General features: G+C 43.2%; 1 protein-coding gene across 1 annotated transcript in view; it reads right to left on the reverse strand.

Moving 5' to 3' along the window:
• Positions 1–7,546: 7,546 nt before the first annotated feature.
• The window catches only part of IGF2R (insulin like growth factor 2 receptor), a 249,543-nt gene continuing 239,500 nt past the window's right edge, over positions 7,547–17,589 (reverse strand). Inside the window, exons 47-48 of the mRNA XM_069769196.1 lie at positions 17,184–17,253; positions 7,547–8,770 (exon numbers count right to left, since the gene is read on the reverse strand). Coding sequence (XP_069625297.1) covers positions 8,384–8,770; positions 17,184–17,253 — 457 coding nt within the window. The 3' untranslated portion in view covers positions 7,547–8,383. The remainder of the gene's footprint in view (positions 8,771–17,183; positions 17,254–17,589) is intronic.

Genomic DNA, 17,589 nt, shown 5'->3' on the forward strand with positions numbered 1-17,589 from the left:
GACTTTTTCGTTCATCCCAGGGATAGTAGTCGACAGACTTTCTTCGTATATAAACTGCAAGACTGCGTGTGTTGTTTACGCCCTGATTTGCCCCTGTCAACTTATATATGTGAGTCAAACATCGCAGGAACTGCGACGAAGAGTGCAGAAGCACTTCTCTACAATTAATTTGGCTTCCAATGACCTGTCTAAAGGCAAAGTCCTTACCCCTGTACCCCCATTTCCTTACTCACCATGCGGGCCGGGTGGCAAATACTAAGGTAGTTGACTAGGAGCATGTCCAAATCTCCAACAGGGGGGGGTCCGCTTAAGCCTTCTTTATTACGCTGTGAATCTTGCTGGATTTTCAACCTTTCATCTGTTGCCCCAGCAGGTCTTAACGAAGAGCTCCTGTTTACAGGCTTTGGTCTCCTACTATATCGTCAGGTTGCCTCTATGGATCGGACGAACCTGGATTCTTCTTTTTGAATTATGACATGAGGGACTTTGAAGACCATATTGAGCCTCTTTTTGATTGGAGTCGTCCTCCTTCTAATTAAAATGGACTACCTATATCTGAACTGGTGCCATATTTGAGGATCTCTCCATAAAATGTGTGTGTTGCATTGTACTTTCAGCTGGATATTTATAGCAGCCCTTTTGGGACTACTACTTTCTGATGTTCTACAAATGGGCAGTTCTGGGTTTTTTCGGGCCCCTTGTGGTGGCCATCCCTCTTACGGTCCTATGCTTTTGCCTATTGATGGCTGTATCTCATATGCATTGCACTTTATATTTATTATCGACAGGATAGGACAATGAGGAGGGATATCTTTTTATCTTGCCTATATCTGGCCGGATTTCAAACATATTGTATTGACAAGATGGGATAACGATGAGGGACAATTTTCTGCCGATATGCTGGCATATGTATGATAAAATCTAGGTACCCTCGGCTCAAGGGACATCAGGTGTAGTTCGACTAGGATTGGCGCTTGGCTCCACTCTGCCACATTTGTCCCCCCTTTCTGTATTTTCTAGTGGGGTCTGTTGGTTTGCGCCCTGGTTCAGTGTGCACAGGTTTGTTTCTGGATTTCCCCATCTTGGGACTCCCCTGGATTGAGTTTTTTCATGCAGGATTTGCTTTTGCCAGCATGTTCTTATCTCACCCAGGTTTCTGGCATGTTTCGGGGTACGTTGGCTACAGGTTCAAACCCAGCCCTTGACTTTCTATCCTGTATTGTCTACCATTTATGTGATATATAAATTTGGACATTTGTGACATGTTGCTTTTAAATATGTTGTTCTAGATATCAATAAAGATAGTCTTTATACCGATCATTTACATGTTATATGTATGTCTGCAACATATTTTTGCAATTATTTTACATGCACCTTTTACACCTCTGGCATTCTGCACATACGCAGGGCTTATTTTGGTGGCTGTGTGTTTGAATATGCTGGGCTGTGTATGGCTGTCCCCTGGGGGTTGATTGATTGGTGTATGCGTTGTGTGTATGTGCTGCAGGTATTAGGTGTGCTTTTTGTCTCCACTTTCGGCGCGTGCGCGATGCTGCCCTCCTCCAGAGTCTTGGCTTCTGCGCACAGATATTATTCCTGTCAAGTGGGCGCGCTGTGGTTGGGGCTCCCGACGGCTCTGCGCTTGCGCGCACACACTCGCTCTGGGATTTATTTCCCTTCGGCAGTGCACACCGATAGAGGCTCCTCCCTTTCTCCGTCCTGCTGGGCGTATCATTGGCTCCCTTTTGGCTATGGTTTCCACCCTTGGCGCGTGCGCGTTGCTGTCTTTCTTCAGAGATCTTGCAGCCGCGCACAGATATCTCCTGTGAAGCAGGCGCGCTGCAGCTGGGGCTCCCGGCGGCTCTGCGCTTGCGCACATGCATTCGTTCTAGGACTTATGTCCCTTCGGTTATTCACACTGACAGAGGCTCCTCCTTTCCTCCGCCCTGCTGGGCGTGTCATTGGCTCCCTTATGGCTAAACTCCGGTCATACTCTGGCCGGCAACTCTACATGCCTTTTGGATCTTCTGCGCATGTGAGGTGAGCGGAACCTGCGCATGCAAGGTGAGCGGAACCTCCACTTGTTCACAGGTGTGCGGTCTTTTCTTGATTATTAGGTGTGTATATATACAAGGATTTGGACACACGCTATCATCTCCCTTGATGAAGCCCTATCAGTGAGGGTGATACGCGTGGGGCTGCACTGGCCCTTGTCCTGTCTGCCTGTGGACTCTTTTTGTGGCTACCACCTTACACTGGGTAAAATTGGCCTCAGTATTTTCTGGGGCTTTCTGTCGCTACTAGGTTGCACCTGTTCACCATTACGGTGATTTTGGGACCTCTGTTATAGATCAGTTAGTTCAGGTCTTGTATTTGTCCCATGAGCCAAACAGGATATTGCATTATTTTTCCATCTAGGCGCTATTTTGGGGTTTCGTGCTCAGTGTGATACTCTTATGGTGGCGTAGGGCTTATAATTTTTGGCCAGTTTTTGCTTTTCTAGCTGGCTAAGTATAGCCCCTATTCACTTTGGGTTTATGGGCAGGCATGTAGTGTTTTAGGTCATATTATATACTGTATTATGTACATATGTTTGCATTGATTACTAACTGACTGTTATGGACAGGGCTTTTCTGTTGCCGTTGTTTTTAATTATGTTTTAATGTGGTGTGTCAATAAAATCTTGTGTTTTCATATTATTCAGTATTATGTTTCTACCTTTATATATGTGGTGTGCATATTTGGAGTGATGCTTTTTTCTTTCGGATTATACAGTTGATTTATCACTCACTTGCACCCCATATTATATTTGGTGTAGTTTATATATTTTGCATATGTTTGTGGTGCGCTTTGGGATTCTGTTCATTCGCTGATTAACAGACCAGACATTACGGAAACCACACAAAAAAACTACACCACTTGTTTTTGGTTTAAATGTTTTAATTAATTTGCTCAATACTTTTATATTACATGTTGAACAAAAATGGAAAAAAGTCCATTGTACCAAACACCTCAAAGAAATCAGAAGATACAAAAACTGGGCAGCAGATTAGACAAATGTGACGTACCTGTAGTCCGTGTTACTCAATGATTAATGCCAAGTACTGGCTCCTACATACGCAGCACTGTAATATACATGTTACTTATTATTGAGCATGTTCACTCTTGTGCACCTCACATTACCTTTTGCTGCCAAGGAAGCATTGAAGTTCAATCAGTACGTTCCTAAATTGTACAGCGATCTAATGAAGCATAGTACCATATTAAATAAACACTATACTATGTGCATCGTGAAATATGTCTTCCTGGGACTTACTGGTTTGGTTATAAATGAACATGATCTAACTTAGAAGGGTTGTACGATCTTGTGATGAAAGACTGCAGAGACAGTATGTGACTGCAGACTTATTAATCTGTACAGTGAGCACCGTACTCAAGTCAAGATTCTCCAGTTATGCTGATGAGAGCAGGCAGTCACGTGACTACAAGTATGCAATTTGCATATATGCGGACATATACCTACTAGATGTGTTTGGCCTCATTCAATACAAATGAATTGAGTAAGGCCGGACACATACCTACTAGACATGTTTGGATTCGCTCAATACAAGTGAATTGGGAAGTCTAGCTTGAATGTGGCTGGAAGTATGCAAAACGCATACTTGCGGTTACGTGGCAACCGCTCTCACCGGCCACACAGGATTCCAAAACTTATCACAAGACCGGACAAACTCTAATATGAAACTGCTTGCTATAACTTTACAATTTACGTTTACTATTTACTTTTTTTTTTTTCTGGAAGTCTGCTTGTTGTCAGTGTGCGGAAATATTCTTGATTAGAAGTAGGCCTCATTCAGTAGTTTTTTCCCTCAGGTGTGGAAACAAAATTGAACCATTTTCATGTGTCAGATCAGATTTTCATTAATTCTTGTGTTTTCGCTGTTTTTTAACATCAATAATTTTCTCGAGTGGTGTATAAAAAAAAAGGCTATCCCACTACAGGGTTAAAAATGGACTTCACAAATATTCTACTTCGAGTTTAACAACTGATTAGACACTGTGCACAGGACATCAGTGCGCATCCGTGTGCTGTCTGCGATTTTGATGTGCGACAAATTCAAAACGGACATGTCCACAAAAAGACATGGAAAGCTGCAGACTATAACGGGTTCAATCCGCAAATAAACATGGGTAGTACACGCATGTAAAAAATGGATGTCTGAATGATGCCTTATCCTGATAGTTTCCCTTTAATGCCTAGCATGTTATCATCACCCAATGACCCATTGCTTAAATCCGCTTTGTTTTTGCATGTATGTTTAAAAAAATGGCAAAGCATTGTTTTTCATATCTTGTTCTTAATTAAAAAAACAAAAAGTATAATCTTGCAATTTTCACTCTCGCCACTGGGGCTTTTTTTTTTTTTTTTAAACAAACTTTTCTTCCTGTTTTTTCAGGAAGAGTTTAAAGGCATTGCCCACTACTAGCACAACCCCTTCTTGATCTAAATGTTTGACCACACTAAAATAAAAAATCCTATACTCACCTCCTGAGGTGGAGCCGTTCTAGTGGTGGCAGTCCCAGGGCTCTCGTGCGGTTGTATGACGTGGTGCCCGGCGTCCAATCAGCACTGGCGTCACTGTCCCCGCCTTCAGACGAATTGAACATGAAAAGGAAGTCAGGATTGCAGCTGATCTCTGACTTCCTCTTCATGTTTAATTCAACAGAAGGCGGGGACTGTGACACCAGTGCTGGTTGGGCGCTGGGCACCACGTCATACAACCGCACGAGAGCCCCAGGACCGCAAGTGCCGACACTGCTAGAATGGCACCACATCAGGAGGTGAGTATCAGATATTCTATTTTATGGTGGCCAAACATTTAGATCTAGAAGGGGTTGTCCTAGTCATGGATAACCCTTTTAATGCAGTTTGCAGGATTACAATGACAGGTAACATTTCTATACACTGCTGATAACACAGGATTCGCCAGTCGCAAAAATTGATGTCACAACTGACCCTGCTCCCCTCCTCTACACAATCACATTTGCATATGCTCGTTAGATAAGTCAATACAAAAGATATGGTCTAAAGGTACCGTCACATTAAGCGACGCTGCAGCGATATAGACAACGATGCCGATCGCTGCAGCGTCGCTGTGTGGTCGCTGGAGAGCTGTCACACAGACAGCTCTCCAGCGACCAACGATGCCGAGGTCCCCGGGTAACCAGGGTAAACATCGGGTTACTAAGCGCAGGGATGCGCTTAGTAACCCGATATTTAACCTGGTTACCTAAAAAAAAAAAACACTATACATACTTACATTCCGGTTTCTGTCGCGTCCCTCGCCGTCAGCTTCCCGCACTGACTGTGAGCGCCGTAAAGTGCAGCACAGCGGTGACGTCACTGCTGTGCTTTACAGCCGGCGCTCACAGTCAGTGCAGGAAGCTGACTGCGAGGTACGCGACAGACACCGGAATATAAGTATGTAGTGTGTTTTTTTTTTTTTTTTTTTTTAAGGTAACTAGGGTAAATATCGGGTTACTAAGCGCGGCCCTGCGCTTAGTAACCCGATGTTTACCCTGGTTACAAGTGAAGACATCGCTGAATCGGTGTCACACACGCCGATTCAGCGATGTCAGCAGGTGATCCAGCGACGAAATAAAGTTCTGGCCTTCTAGCTCCGACCAGCGATCTCACAGCGGGATCCAGATCGCTACTGCGTGTCAAACAACAATATTGCTATCCAGGATGCTGCAACGTCACGGATCGCTATTGTTATCGTTCTAAAGTCGCTCAGTGTGAAGGTACCTTAAGTCTGTTCATTGTGGCTACGTACATTCTTTGTTTCCTGAAACAGGAAGCTAGAGTCTAAAAAAAGCCCCAGTAACCAGTGTGAAAATTGTAAGATTATTTTTAATACAGATTATGATATGAGAATAAAAAAAGTGTCAAATTCTAAAAAAAAAAAAAAAAAAAGTACATTAAACACAACAATCTGATTTAAGCAATAGGTATTTTTCTAGCTTTTTATGAATGAAATGATGCCCGAAAAGTCTGTCAGCCGCTCTCTCATAAAGAACACAGAAGCAAAGAACGTTCCAGAATATAGAGGATTCATGGGAGATAATCAGCCACACAAACTAATGTATATAGGTTGCGAGACATGAACTAAGTCCAAATTCCATCATTGGTGTGCCCTCTTCTAAACATTTTGTAAACAAGATCATTTTTTCAGTGACCACAATTAGTCAGGTTTAAAACTTAAAGGGAATCGGTCACCACATCTGACCTAACAGCCCTTCACATAAATAGACTCTGGGGGCAGAGTTATCTCCAGGCACCATCCGCCCCGGAAGCCTGGTGGAGGTCACTTACATAAAGTGATAAAAGAGGACTTCTCAGCAACAACACAGTTGATATGATACACACAGGGTGGACTGTCCTTAGCAGTCTATAACCTGTATGCCCATATTAATACTTTAGATAGGTCAAATGTGGTGACAGATTCCCTTTAAATATTGAACAGTAGCATTGCATTACATTATGACTATGCCTTAGGGAAACCCTCATTCAAGGGGTTGTCCAGATACAAGTCTGCAGTCACTCTATGTAACTGCAGACTTGTGAATCCTCATATCGCATGGACTGCACGCTATGTGGAGCCTCCAGTTCCAGTGGTCATGTGATATGCACACTCCGAGTCACATTTTGTGTCCTCGATCAATGCAAATGTATTGTTGGATTGTGTCGGGAGCGTGCATAGCGCATACCTGTGGACATATGACCGCCATTCCCAGCACTGGTGAATTTTCGTAACGTAAAGTATGTGCAAGGTGAGGATTCACAAATCTGCAGTCAATGTGTGAACGCAGGCTTGTAGTTTATGACCGGACAACGCCTTTAAATTATGGATTTTAGCCTGAAAATATTATATTATTGCATATGCTCAATGTGAGATGGTGAAACAACTGATGCACACAGTACAGTATTTCAAAACAAGGATAATTTTAGCCTTACGAAAACTAAAAACAATGCACCCAGTGTCTCTACATATTAGAACTGACCCAAGAGGCTGTCCAAAAGAGCACATAAAACAGAAAAATAAGCTCTTTAGAAATCTACATGCAATAATTGAAAAGAAAAGTGTAAAATGGGAAAGAAAATGCAAAACTTTAAAATATGTGTTTTTGCAATGGGACATGGGACGGTCTTAAAGGTATGCAGCGCTTTCGCATCACAAAGAAGAATGCATTAGATGTGTTGTAATTTGTTCCAACCAAGATTGCCTACAAAGGGAGTTGCTTAGTTGATAAATAGATGGGGTGGTCTTCTCTATAATGAGCGCAACTACGAGAGTCGCCCTCTGGAGGACCTGCAGGTACTGCAGGGGTATTATTACAGCCTAATTGCTCTGATCGCCAGGGTCACAGCTGTAAAACACGGTGATGACCTTATCATCCGGAAAAAAATATCTTAACAATAAAAGATGCCTAATGTGAACATTTCCTTTAGAGGCGATAAGAGCAAAGTAAGATTTCTGTTGGGCATTCGTTTATAAATGGACTGACGGACATGAAAAAAAAAAATATTCTAAATATTCTAAGCAGATATCACAAATACAACCGCTTATGCCACATACAGGCCTTATATTTCTGCTTCAAGTTTAATGATTGTTTCCAACACACTGTAATAACTTATTTTTCCTATTGGAGACCGTGCACAGGACAGCAGCAGATATGTACATATATTTATAGAAGAAATACTTCTTCAGGATGGATCACTTAAACGAAACGCGGATATTCCTAACACAATAAATCATAGTTAGGACTAAACGCAATGGTACCTGTAAATATTATCAAATAGGAGTGCATTTCTTGGTCTGTCCCTTCATTAATTTAACACCCTGCCGGCAGGAATAGTATAATAGAGCCAACCTGAGTTGTAGTTCAAGTGAATATAGAAGTCACATTTGATTTGTGTTGCCGGAGACACAGGATCCAATAAGAAAGGAAATCGCTTGTATCTTCTGACTTTCATTGAAGAGCAATTTACGTAATACAAGAAGGTACCAGCTCCCGTAGTAAGAAAGGAAGTTCCAATGATTACATCTACCATTTAGTGCAGGGATTCTTAGAACACAATACTGCACATAAAGCTTCCATCAAGTCTCCAGTGCAGAAATTCCCCATAATTCCAACAATGCTATAAGCCAAGAATGGGAAAAAAAAAATCCCTGTCTTCCCATGTTCAGATTTAATTTTAACCTATAAAAGGTTATTTAAAAAAAATTGCGCATATTTGGTTGCAGTAGCATTGTCCATTTAAACAAAAAAAATTTTTTAGGCACAGTTAGGAGAAGGGACTAATAAATGCAGTGTCGCACTAGACATTCAGCAAGTCCTCATCACTGTCATCATGAAAGGAAGCTACAGGAAGCCTGTCCTCCTTTTTACATTCAGTAGATCTAGATTTTCCAGTCTGATCTTGCCCTCCGTTCGCTATTCCTATCAAGTTCTCATCACTGCCAGAAGCGTACTGGCCCACAGGCCGGGTAGAATTCCTCTGTTTGTTCCTTGCGGACTGTACTCTGACTTCAGGGACAGTTAAAACCTCATCTTCACTGTCAAGATCATCAACATGCAGTGATGTGAAGGCTCCAGCCTTAACACGCCTAACATGACCGTTTTCATGATGTGGTTTTCCATGGTTGGCAGACACTTCTTCCATGAGCCACTCGGTTTCATTCTCCACTTCCTCTTCAGTGTTGATCTGAACAATATAAACCAGTGAAGTAAATGAAATCACAGAGAAACTGATCAAATGAGAGAAATTTCAAGTTCAGACATGGAAATTTAGGATTAGAGACAACAGAAAATGTGTAAATAAAGGCAGATGAAGCTGATCACTATGAATACATTTACATATGTAGTCAAACTACTTAAAAAGCAATTAAGCTTTTTTATTTCTCTTCACTATAGTGTCCAGCATAGAAAGTTAGGAAAGTTTGTATTTGACTTCATTAGGGAATCTGGCTTCTTTCCTGTTCAAAACTAAGATCAGTGGCCTCCAGATCCCTCGCTTTTTCCAGGATATATAATATCTGCATTCCCTGTCAATGTAATTGGAGCATGGATTCTGTCTGCAGTGGGGGAAACAACTCAGGAGTGGGCTAGTCACCTCCTTGGCTGCCCTATCAACTATGTTTTTTTATCAGAAATGCTGAAGCATTTTGGAGTAAAAGGCAGATGCTTAGAATACAGGAGCCGGTGCCGAATTCTTGCTGCAAGCAATTTCGGCGTCATGAATCAGCTGATAAGATTCCTTTTACATAGTCATAATATCCATTTCCTATCCATAATAGACTGCAGCTACTGACATGAACTCTGCTGTGGCTGAAGATAACAGCATCATACCAGAAAGGGAATACTGTATTTTTCAGACTATAAGACGCACCTTTTCCCAAAACTTTTTTTTGGGGAAAATGGGGATGCGTCTTATAGTCTGAATGTACTTACCAGGAATGTGGCAGCAGGAGTCGAGCGATTCTGCTGGCCCTGGGATGGGAAGATGGGGTGTGCGGTGGTCCAATGCTGCAGGGCAATGAACTTACTCCCATCCCAGGCTGATGGGGCAGGTTCGGCGGTGCGCAGTGGTGCAGGGGCTCCACCGACATTTTGTGAGCCCTTGCGCTTCCATTTCTGCAATACGGTGGCCTCAGGGAAAATGGCTGCCGGAGGCCACCGCATTGCAGCAAGGGTTGTGCGGGGGCATCGGACTATCACAAAATGTCAGCAAATCCACTGCATCACCGAACCTGCGGTACCAGCCTGGGATGGAAGTCAGATCATCGCTGGACCACCGAACACATCCTGTGACCCCGCTCCACCAGCACTGCCGATCCCCGCACACTCCCTCCCCCCAACCCCTCCTGGTAAGCTGAATTTGGATTGCAAGACAGACCCCCATTTGACACAATTTTTTTCAGTATTTTCCTTCTGCAAATTTAGGTGCGTCGTATAGTCTGGTGCGTCTTATAGTTAGAAAAATACGGTAATAGTTGAAACACTGCAATAACTAGGATGGAAGGCCACCTGAAAATCAGCCTTAAATGGGTTGTTTCACAATTGCAATTTATTACCCATTCATCGCGCTCAATCAAAAGAATGCTGCATTGATCGTTCAAGCACTGTCCGCTTTACCCTGTAACTGATGCTATTATTTCTATTAAAGTGGTAGTCGGGTCTACTTATTCCCTCATCTATAGTTGAGTGGGGTCGGTCACATCAGGATTACTAGCAGTTATCCATAGACAAACCATCACTGGACCTGCTTAGCTCCCTATGTACAAGGGAACAGAGCCAGAATTGCTCTTTAAGCTTAAGCAGACTTAAAGTGCACCAAACACTAGCTAGCCCTAGACCAGAAGTTTGCCTAAATGTATAACCTTTTGCAAAAAATGAGAGAAATTGACTAATTATATTCCAAAAGACCTGACTCTCCAGCAGGAGACTGGTCCCAACTTCTGGGTTGTGTGACCCCCAGCCTGTTGTATGACATCACACAACCCTCCATAGCAGCCTTTTGTGTAAAAATATACGATACTCCATGTTGCTTTTGACTAAAGGAGTGCAGCTGGCATATTAAACAGCGGTTATAGAGAGGTATCTGCTGCTATGATGATGCAGGCAGCGCTAATTCAGTCAAACACACAAGATCTTCGATTTAGATAAAAAAGCCTGCTACCAAACGTCATGTCAGGTTCCCACAGCCTAGAAAAGATGGGACCCAACTCCTGTTGGAGATATGGCTCTTTCTGATTAAAAAGGTGCTTAACCCCTTCATGACCCAGCCTATTTTGACCTTAAAGACCTTGCCGTTTTTTGCAATTCTGACCAGTGTCCCTTTATGAGGTAATAACTCAGGAACGCTTCAACGGATCCTAGCGGTTCTGAGATTGTTTTTTCGTGACATATTGGGCTTCATGTTAGTGGTAAATTTAGGTCAATAAATTCTGCGTTTATTTGTGATAAAAACGGAAATTTGGCGAAAATTTTGAAAATTTCGCAATTTTCACATTTTGAATTTTTATTCTGTTAAACCAGAGAGATATGTGACACAAAATAGTTAATAAATAACATTTCCCACATGTTTACTTTACATCAGCACAATTTTGGAAACAAAATTTTTTTTTGTTAGGAAGTTATAAGGGTTAAAATTTGACCAGCGATTTGTCATTTTTACAACGAAATTTACAAAACCATTTTTTTTAGGGACCACCTCACATTTGAAGTCAGTTTGAGGGGTCTATATGGCTGAAAATACCCAAAAGTGACACCATTCTAAAAACTGCACCCCTCAAGGTACTCAAAACCACATTCAAGAAGTTTATTAACCCTTCAGGTGCTTCACAGCAGCAGAAGCAACATGGAAGGAAAAAATGAACATTTAACTTTTTAGTCACAAAAATTATCTTTTAGCAACAATTTTTTTATTTTCCCAATGGTAAAAGGAGAAACTGAACCACGAAAGTTGTTGTCCAATTTGTCCTGAGTACGCTGATACCTCATATGTGGGGGTAAACCACTGTTTGGGCGCACGGCAGGGCTTGGAAGGGAAGGAGCGCCATTTGACTTTTTGAATCAAAAATTGGCTCCACTCTTTAGCGGACACCATGTCACGTTTGGAGAGCCCCCGTGTGCCTAAAAATTGGAGCTCCCCCACAAGTGACCCCATTTTGGAAACTAGACGCCCCAAGGAACTTATCTAGATGCATAGTGAGCACTTTGAACCCCCAGGTGCTTCACAAATTGATCCGTAAAAATGAAAAAGTACTTTTTTTTCACAAAAAAATTCTTTTAGCCTCAATTTTTTCATTTTCACATGGGCAACAGGATAAAATGGATCCTAAAATGTGTTGGGCAATTTCTCCTGAGTACACCAATACCTCACATGTGGGGGTAAACCACTGTTTGGGCACATGGTAAGGCTCGGAAGGGAAGGAGCGCCATTTGACTTTTTGAATGAAAAATTATTTCCATCGTTAGCGGACACCATGTCGCGTTTGGATAGCTCCTGTGTGCCTAAACATTGGCGCTCCCCCACAAGTGACCCCATTTTGGAAACTAGACCCCCCAAGGAACTTATTTAGATGCCTAGTGAGCACTTTAAACCCTCAGGTGCTTCACAAATTGATCTGTAAAAATGAAAAAGTACTTTTTTTTTTCACAAAAAAATTCTTTTCGCCTCAATTTTTTCATTTTCACATGGGCAATAGGATAAAATGGATCATAAAATTTGTTGGGCAATTTCTCCCGAGTACGTCGATACCTCATATGTGGGGGTAAACCACTGTTTGGGCACTCGGCAGGGCTCGGAAGGGAAGGCACGCCATTTGACTTTTTGAATGGAAAATTAGCTCCAATTGTTAGCGGACACCATGTCGCGTTTGGAGAGCCCCTGTGTGCCTAAACATTGGAGCTCCCCCACAAGTGACCCCATTTTGGAAACTAGACCCCCCAAGGAACTTATCTAGATGCATATTGAGCACTTTAAACCCCCAGGTGCTTCACAGAAGTTTATAACGCAGAGCCATGAAAATAAAAAATAATTTTTCTTTCCTCAAAAATGATTTTTTAGCCTGGAATTTCCTATTTCGCCAAGGATAATAGGAGAAATTGGACCCCAAATATTGTTGTCCAGTTTGTCCTGAGTACGCCGATACCCCATATGTGGGGGTAAACCACTGTTTGGGCGCACGGCAGGGCTCGGAAGGGATGGCACGCCATTTGGCTTTTTAAATGGAAAATTAGCTCCAATCATTAGCGGACACCATGTCACGTTTGGAGAGCCCCTGTGTGCCTAAACATTGGAGATCCCCCAGAAATGACACCATTTTGGAAACTAGACCCCCAAAGGAACTAATCTAGATGTGTGGTGAGGACTTTGAACCCCCAAGTGCTTCACAGAAGTTTATAACGCAGAGCCATGAAAATAAAATAAAAAAATTATTTTCTCAAAAATGATCTTTTAGCCTGCAATTTTTTATTTTCCCAAGGGTAACAGGAGAAATTTGACCCCAAAAGTTGTTGTCCAGTTTCTCCTGAGTACGCTGATACCCCATATGTGGGGGTAAATCACTGTTTGGGCACATGCCGGGGCTCGGAAGTGAAGTAGTGACGTTTTGAAATGCAGACTTTGATGGAATGCTCTGTGGGCGTCACGTTGCGTTTGCAGAGCCCCTGATGTGGCTTAACAGTAGAAACCCCCCACAAGTGACCCCATTTTGGAAACTAGACCCCGAAAGAAACTTATCTAGATGTGTGGTGAGCACTTTGAACCCCCAAGCGCTTCATAGAAGTTTATAATGCAGAGCCGTGAAAATAATAAATACGTTTTCTTTCCTCAAAAATAATTATTTAGCCCAGAATTTTTTAATTTTCCCAAGGGTAACAGGAGAAATTTGACCCCAATATTTGTTGTCCAGTTTCTCCTGAGTACGGTGATACCCCATATGTGGGGGTAAACTACTGTTTGGGCACATGCCGGGGCTTGGAATTGAAGTAGTGACGTTTTGAAATGCAGACTTTGATGGAATGCTCTGCGGGCGTCACGTTGCGTTTGCAGAGCCCCTGGTGTGCCTAAACAGTAGAAACCCCCCACAAGTGACCCCATTTTGGAAACTAGACCCCGAAAGGAACTTATCTAGATGTGTGGTGAGCACTTTGAACCCCCAAGTGCTTCATAGAAGTTTATAATGCAGAGCCGTGAAAATAATAAATACGTTTTCTTTCCTCAAAAATAATTATTTAGCCCAGAATTTTTTATTTTCCCAAGGGTTACAGGAGAAATTGGACCCCAAAAGTTGTTGTCCAGTTTCTCCTGAGTACGCTGATACCCCATGAGTGGGGGTAAACCACTGTTTGGGCACACGTCGGGGCTCAGAAGGGAAGTAGTGACTTTTGAAATGCAGACTTTGATGGAATGGTCTGCGGGTGTCACGTTGCGTTTGCAGAGCCCCTGGTGTGCCTAAACAGTAGAAACCCCCACAAGTGACCCCATTTTAGAAACTAGACCCCCCAAGGAACTTATCTAGATAGTGGTGAACACTTTGAACCCCCAAGTGCTTCACAGACGTTTACAACGCAGAGCCGTGAAAATAAAAAATCATTTTTCTTTCCTCAAAAATTATGTTTTAGCAAGCATTTTTTTAGATTCACAAGGGTAACAGGAGAAATTGGACCCCATTAATTGTTGCGCAGTTTATCCTGAGTATGCTGATACCCCATATGTGGGGGTAAACCACTGTTTGGGCACACGTCAGGGCTCGGAAGTGAGGGAGCACCATTTGACTTTTTGAATACGAGATTGGCTGGAATCAATGGTGGCGCCATGTTGCGTTTGGAGACCCCTGATGTGCCTAAACAGTGGTAACCCCTCAATTCTACCTCCAACACTAACCCCCCCCCACACCCTTAACCCTAATCCCAACTGTAGCCATAACCCTAATCACAACCCTAACCACAACCCTAATTCCAACCCTAACCCTAAGGCTATGTGCCCACGTTGCGGATTCGTGTGAGATATTTCCGCACCATTTTTGAAAAATCCGCGGGTAAAAGGCACTGCGTTTTACCTGCGGATTTTCCGCGGATTTCCAGTGTTTTTTGTGCGGATTTCACCTGCGGATTCCTATTGAGGAACAGGTGTAAAACGCTGCGGAATCTGCACAAAGAATTGACATGCTGCGGAAAATACAACGCAGCGTTTCCGCGCGGTATTTTCCGCACCATGGGCACAGCAGATTTGGTTTTTCATATGTTTACATGGTACTGTAAACCTGATGGAACACTGCTGCGAATCCGCAGCGGCCAATCCGCAGCCAAATCCGCACAGTGTGCACATAGCCTAATTCTAAAGGTATGTGCACACGCTGCGGAAAACGCTGCGGATCCGCAGCAGTTTCCCATGAGTTTACAGTTCAATGTAAACCTATGGGAAACAAAAATCGCTGTACACATGCTGCGGAAAAACTGCACAGAAACGCAGCGGTTTACATTCCGCAGCATGTCACTTCTTTGTGCGGATTCCGCAGCGGTTTTACAACTGCTCCAATAGAAAATCGCAGTTGTAAAACCGCAGTGAAATGCGCAGAAAAAAACGCGGTAAATCCGCCATAAATCCGCAGCGGTTTAGCACTGCGGATTTATCAAATCCGCAGCGGAAAAATCCGCAGAGGACCAGAATACGTGTGCACATACCGAAACCCTAACCCTAGCCCTAACCCTAACCCTAGCCCTAACCCTACCCCTAGCCCTAACCCTACCCCTACCCCTACCCCTAACCCTATTCTAACATTAGTGGAAAAAAAAAATTTCTTTATTTTTTTATTGTCCCTACCTATGGGGGTGACAAGGGGGGGGGGGTCATTTATTATTTTTTTTATTTTGATCACTGAGATATAATCTATCTCAGTGATCAAAATGCACTTTGGAACGAATCTGCCGGCCGGCAGATTCGGCGGGCGCACTGCGCATGCGCCCGCCATTTTGGAAGATGGCGGCGCCCAGGGAGAAGACGGACGGGACCCCGGCTGGATCTGTAAGTATGATGGGGTTGGGGGGGGGGGACCACGGGGGGGGGGGGGGATTGGAGCACGGGGGGGGGGGGGGAATCAGAGCGCGGGAGGGGTGGAACGGAGCACGGGGGGGCTGGAATGGAGCACGGGGGGGTGGAACGGAGCACCGGGGGGGGGGTGGATCGGAGTGCAGGGGGGGTGATTGGAGCACGGGGGGAGCGGACAAGAGCACAGGGGGGGAGCGGAGCACTGGACGGAGGGGAGCCGGAGCAGTGTACCGGCCAGATTGGGGGGCTGGGGGGGCGATCGGTGGGGTGGGGTGGGGGCACATTAGTATTTCCAGCCATGGCCGATGATATTTCAGCATCGGCCATGGCTGGATTGTAATATTTCACCCGTTATAATAGGTGAAATATTACAAATCTCTCTGATTGGCAGTTTCACTTTCAACAGCCAATCAGAGCGATCGTAGCCACGAGGGGGTGAAGCCACCCCCCCTGGGCTAAACTACCACTCCCCCTGTCCCTGCAGATCGGGTGAAATGGGAGTTAACCCTTTCACCCGATCTGCAGGGACGCGATCTTTCCATGACGCCACATAGGCGTCATGGGTCGGATTGGCACCGACTTTCATGACGCCTACGTGGCGTCAAAGGTCGGGAAGGGGGTTAAAGGGGTTTTCACACAAACAAAGTTAATTTTATATAACATTTTAATCAATTGATCTTGGAATAATAATAATTTCCACAATTGAATGTGTTAAATAAAATGTTCCTGTGCCGAGATAATCTTATACATGTGTCCCTGCTGTGTACTGTGTAATGGCTGTGTCTGACCGCACAGGAACATGGTCTGATCATATCACATCTCTTGGGCAGGGAAGGACGCAAAAAAGTATACAGACATTACACTATGGTTTTTTTTTACTGAGGCAAATCATTTCACTGCTTTTAAGTAATATGTTTCCTCACAGAAAGAATCAGCTGTGATACCTGCTGTCCTGACGGTTTACTCTTTTGCATCCTCCCCGGCCCAGGAGTGGGGATGAAAAACAAAAAAGATATAATGATGTATAGTTCCAGGGATCAAACAAAAGCTCCTAGTCAACTTAAAACACTAATCAACCATTGTAAAAAAAAAATCTACATATTTGTAATCACTGTAATTGTACTCAACCACAGAATAAAGTTAAATAGCGGTATGTCATTTTTACAGCACAGTGAACCGACTGAATTGCTGAATTTTTTCCCCCAAGCAGATCCAATTTATCCCATTTATATTGAAAGAAAAAGAAAATCTGTGGTTGTAGAGTGGGGATTTAAAAAACAAACAAAAAAAACAAACTATCTTGGGAAACTGCGAGCGAAATAAAGAATGATATAATTGTGGTTTACTGTTCTCTCATAATTAATAATTTCCAAAATAGGAATTGTGCATAAAAAACAAATTTATCAGGTTGTATTATGTTAACATTTAACACACCACAAAAAAAAAAATATCTAAGACTTGAGTCCCTGCATCCTTGGAAGCAAGCATTGATATAACTCCAGTGTAAATGTTATTTGTGAGAGTGGCTAATGAAGGGTTTTAATGGAAAGTCACCATTTACCTTGGTGTATTTGTAGGACACAGTGGAACTTCTCCGGCAGCAGTTGGTTAGCTTGTACATTACAGTTTCCCTTAGAAAAGAAAAAAATTAGATATTGGAACAAAAAAATTATTAGAAAAGTAAACAATGAATCAGCAGTGAGATATTAATTACTGGACTTTTATTTATCTCAGTAGAATTGTAAAGGGAAGCGATCATATTTCCCTGTGATAAATTTATTCTACTGCTTTGTTCTAACAGCTTCCTGTGTGTCCCTATTGCGCCAACACAGCCTCACACACCAAAGTACCAGTGGTAGACAGCGGACCCTCGCCCCCTCCATCAGCACTTCCTAGCTGTCTCACTGAGAACCTGTCACTTTAATCCCTATACAGACACATGCTTGATTTAGTCTTTACCTATATTT

The sequence above is a fragment of the Ranitomeya imitator genome, chromosome 5, assembly GCF_032444005.1.
Source record: "Ranitomeya imitator isolate aRanImi1 chromosome 5, aRanImi1.pri, whole genome shotgun sequence".
NCBI lineage: Eukaryota > Metazoa > Chordata > Amphibia > Anura > Dendrobatidae > Ranitomeya > Ranitomeya imitator.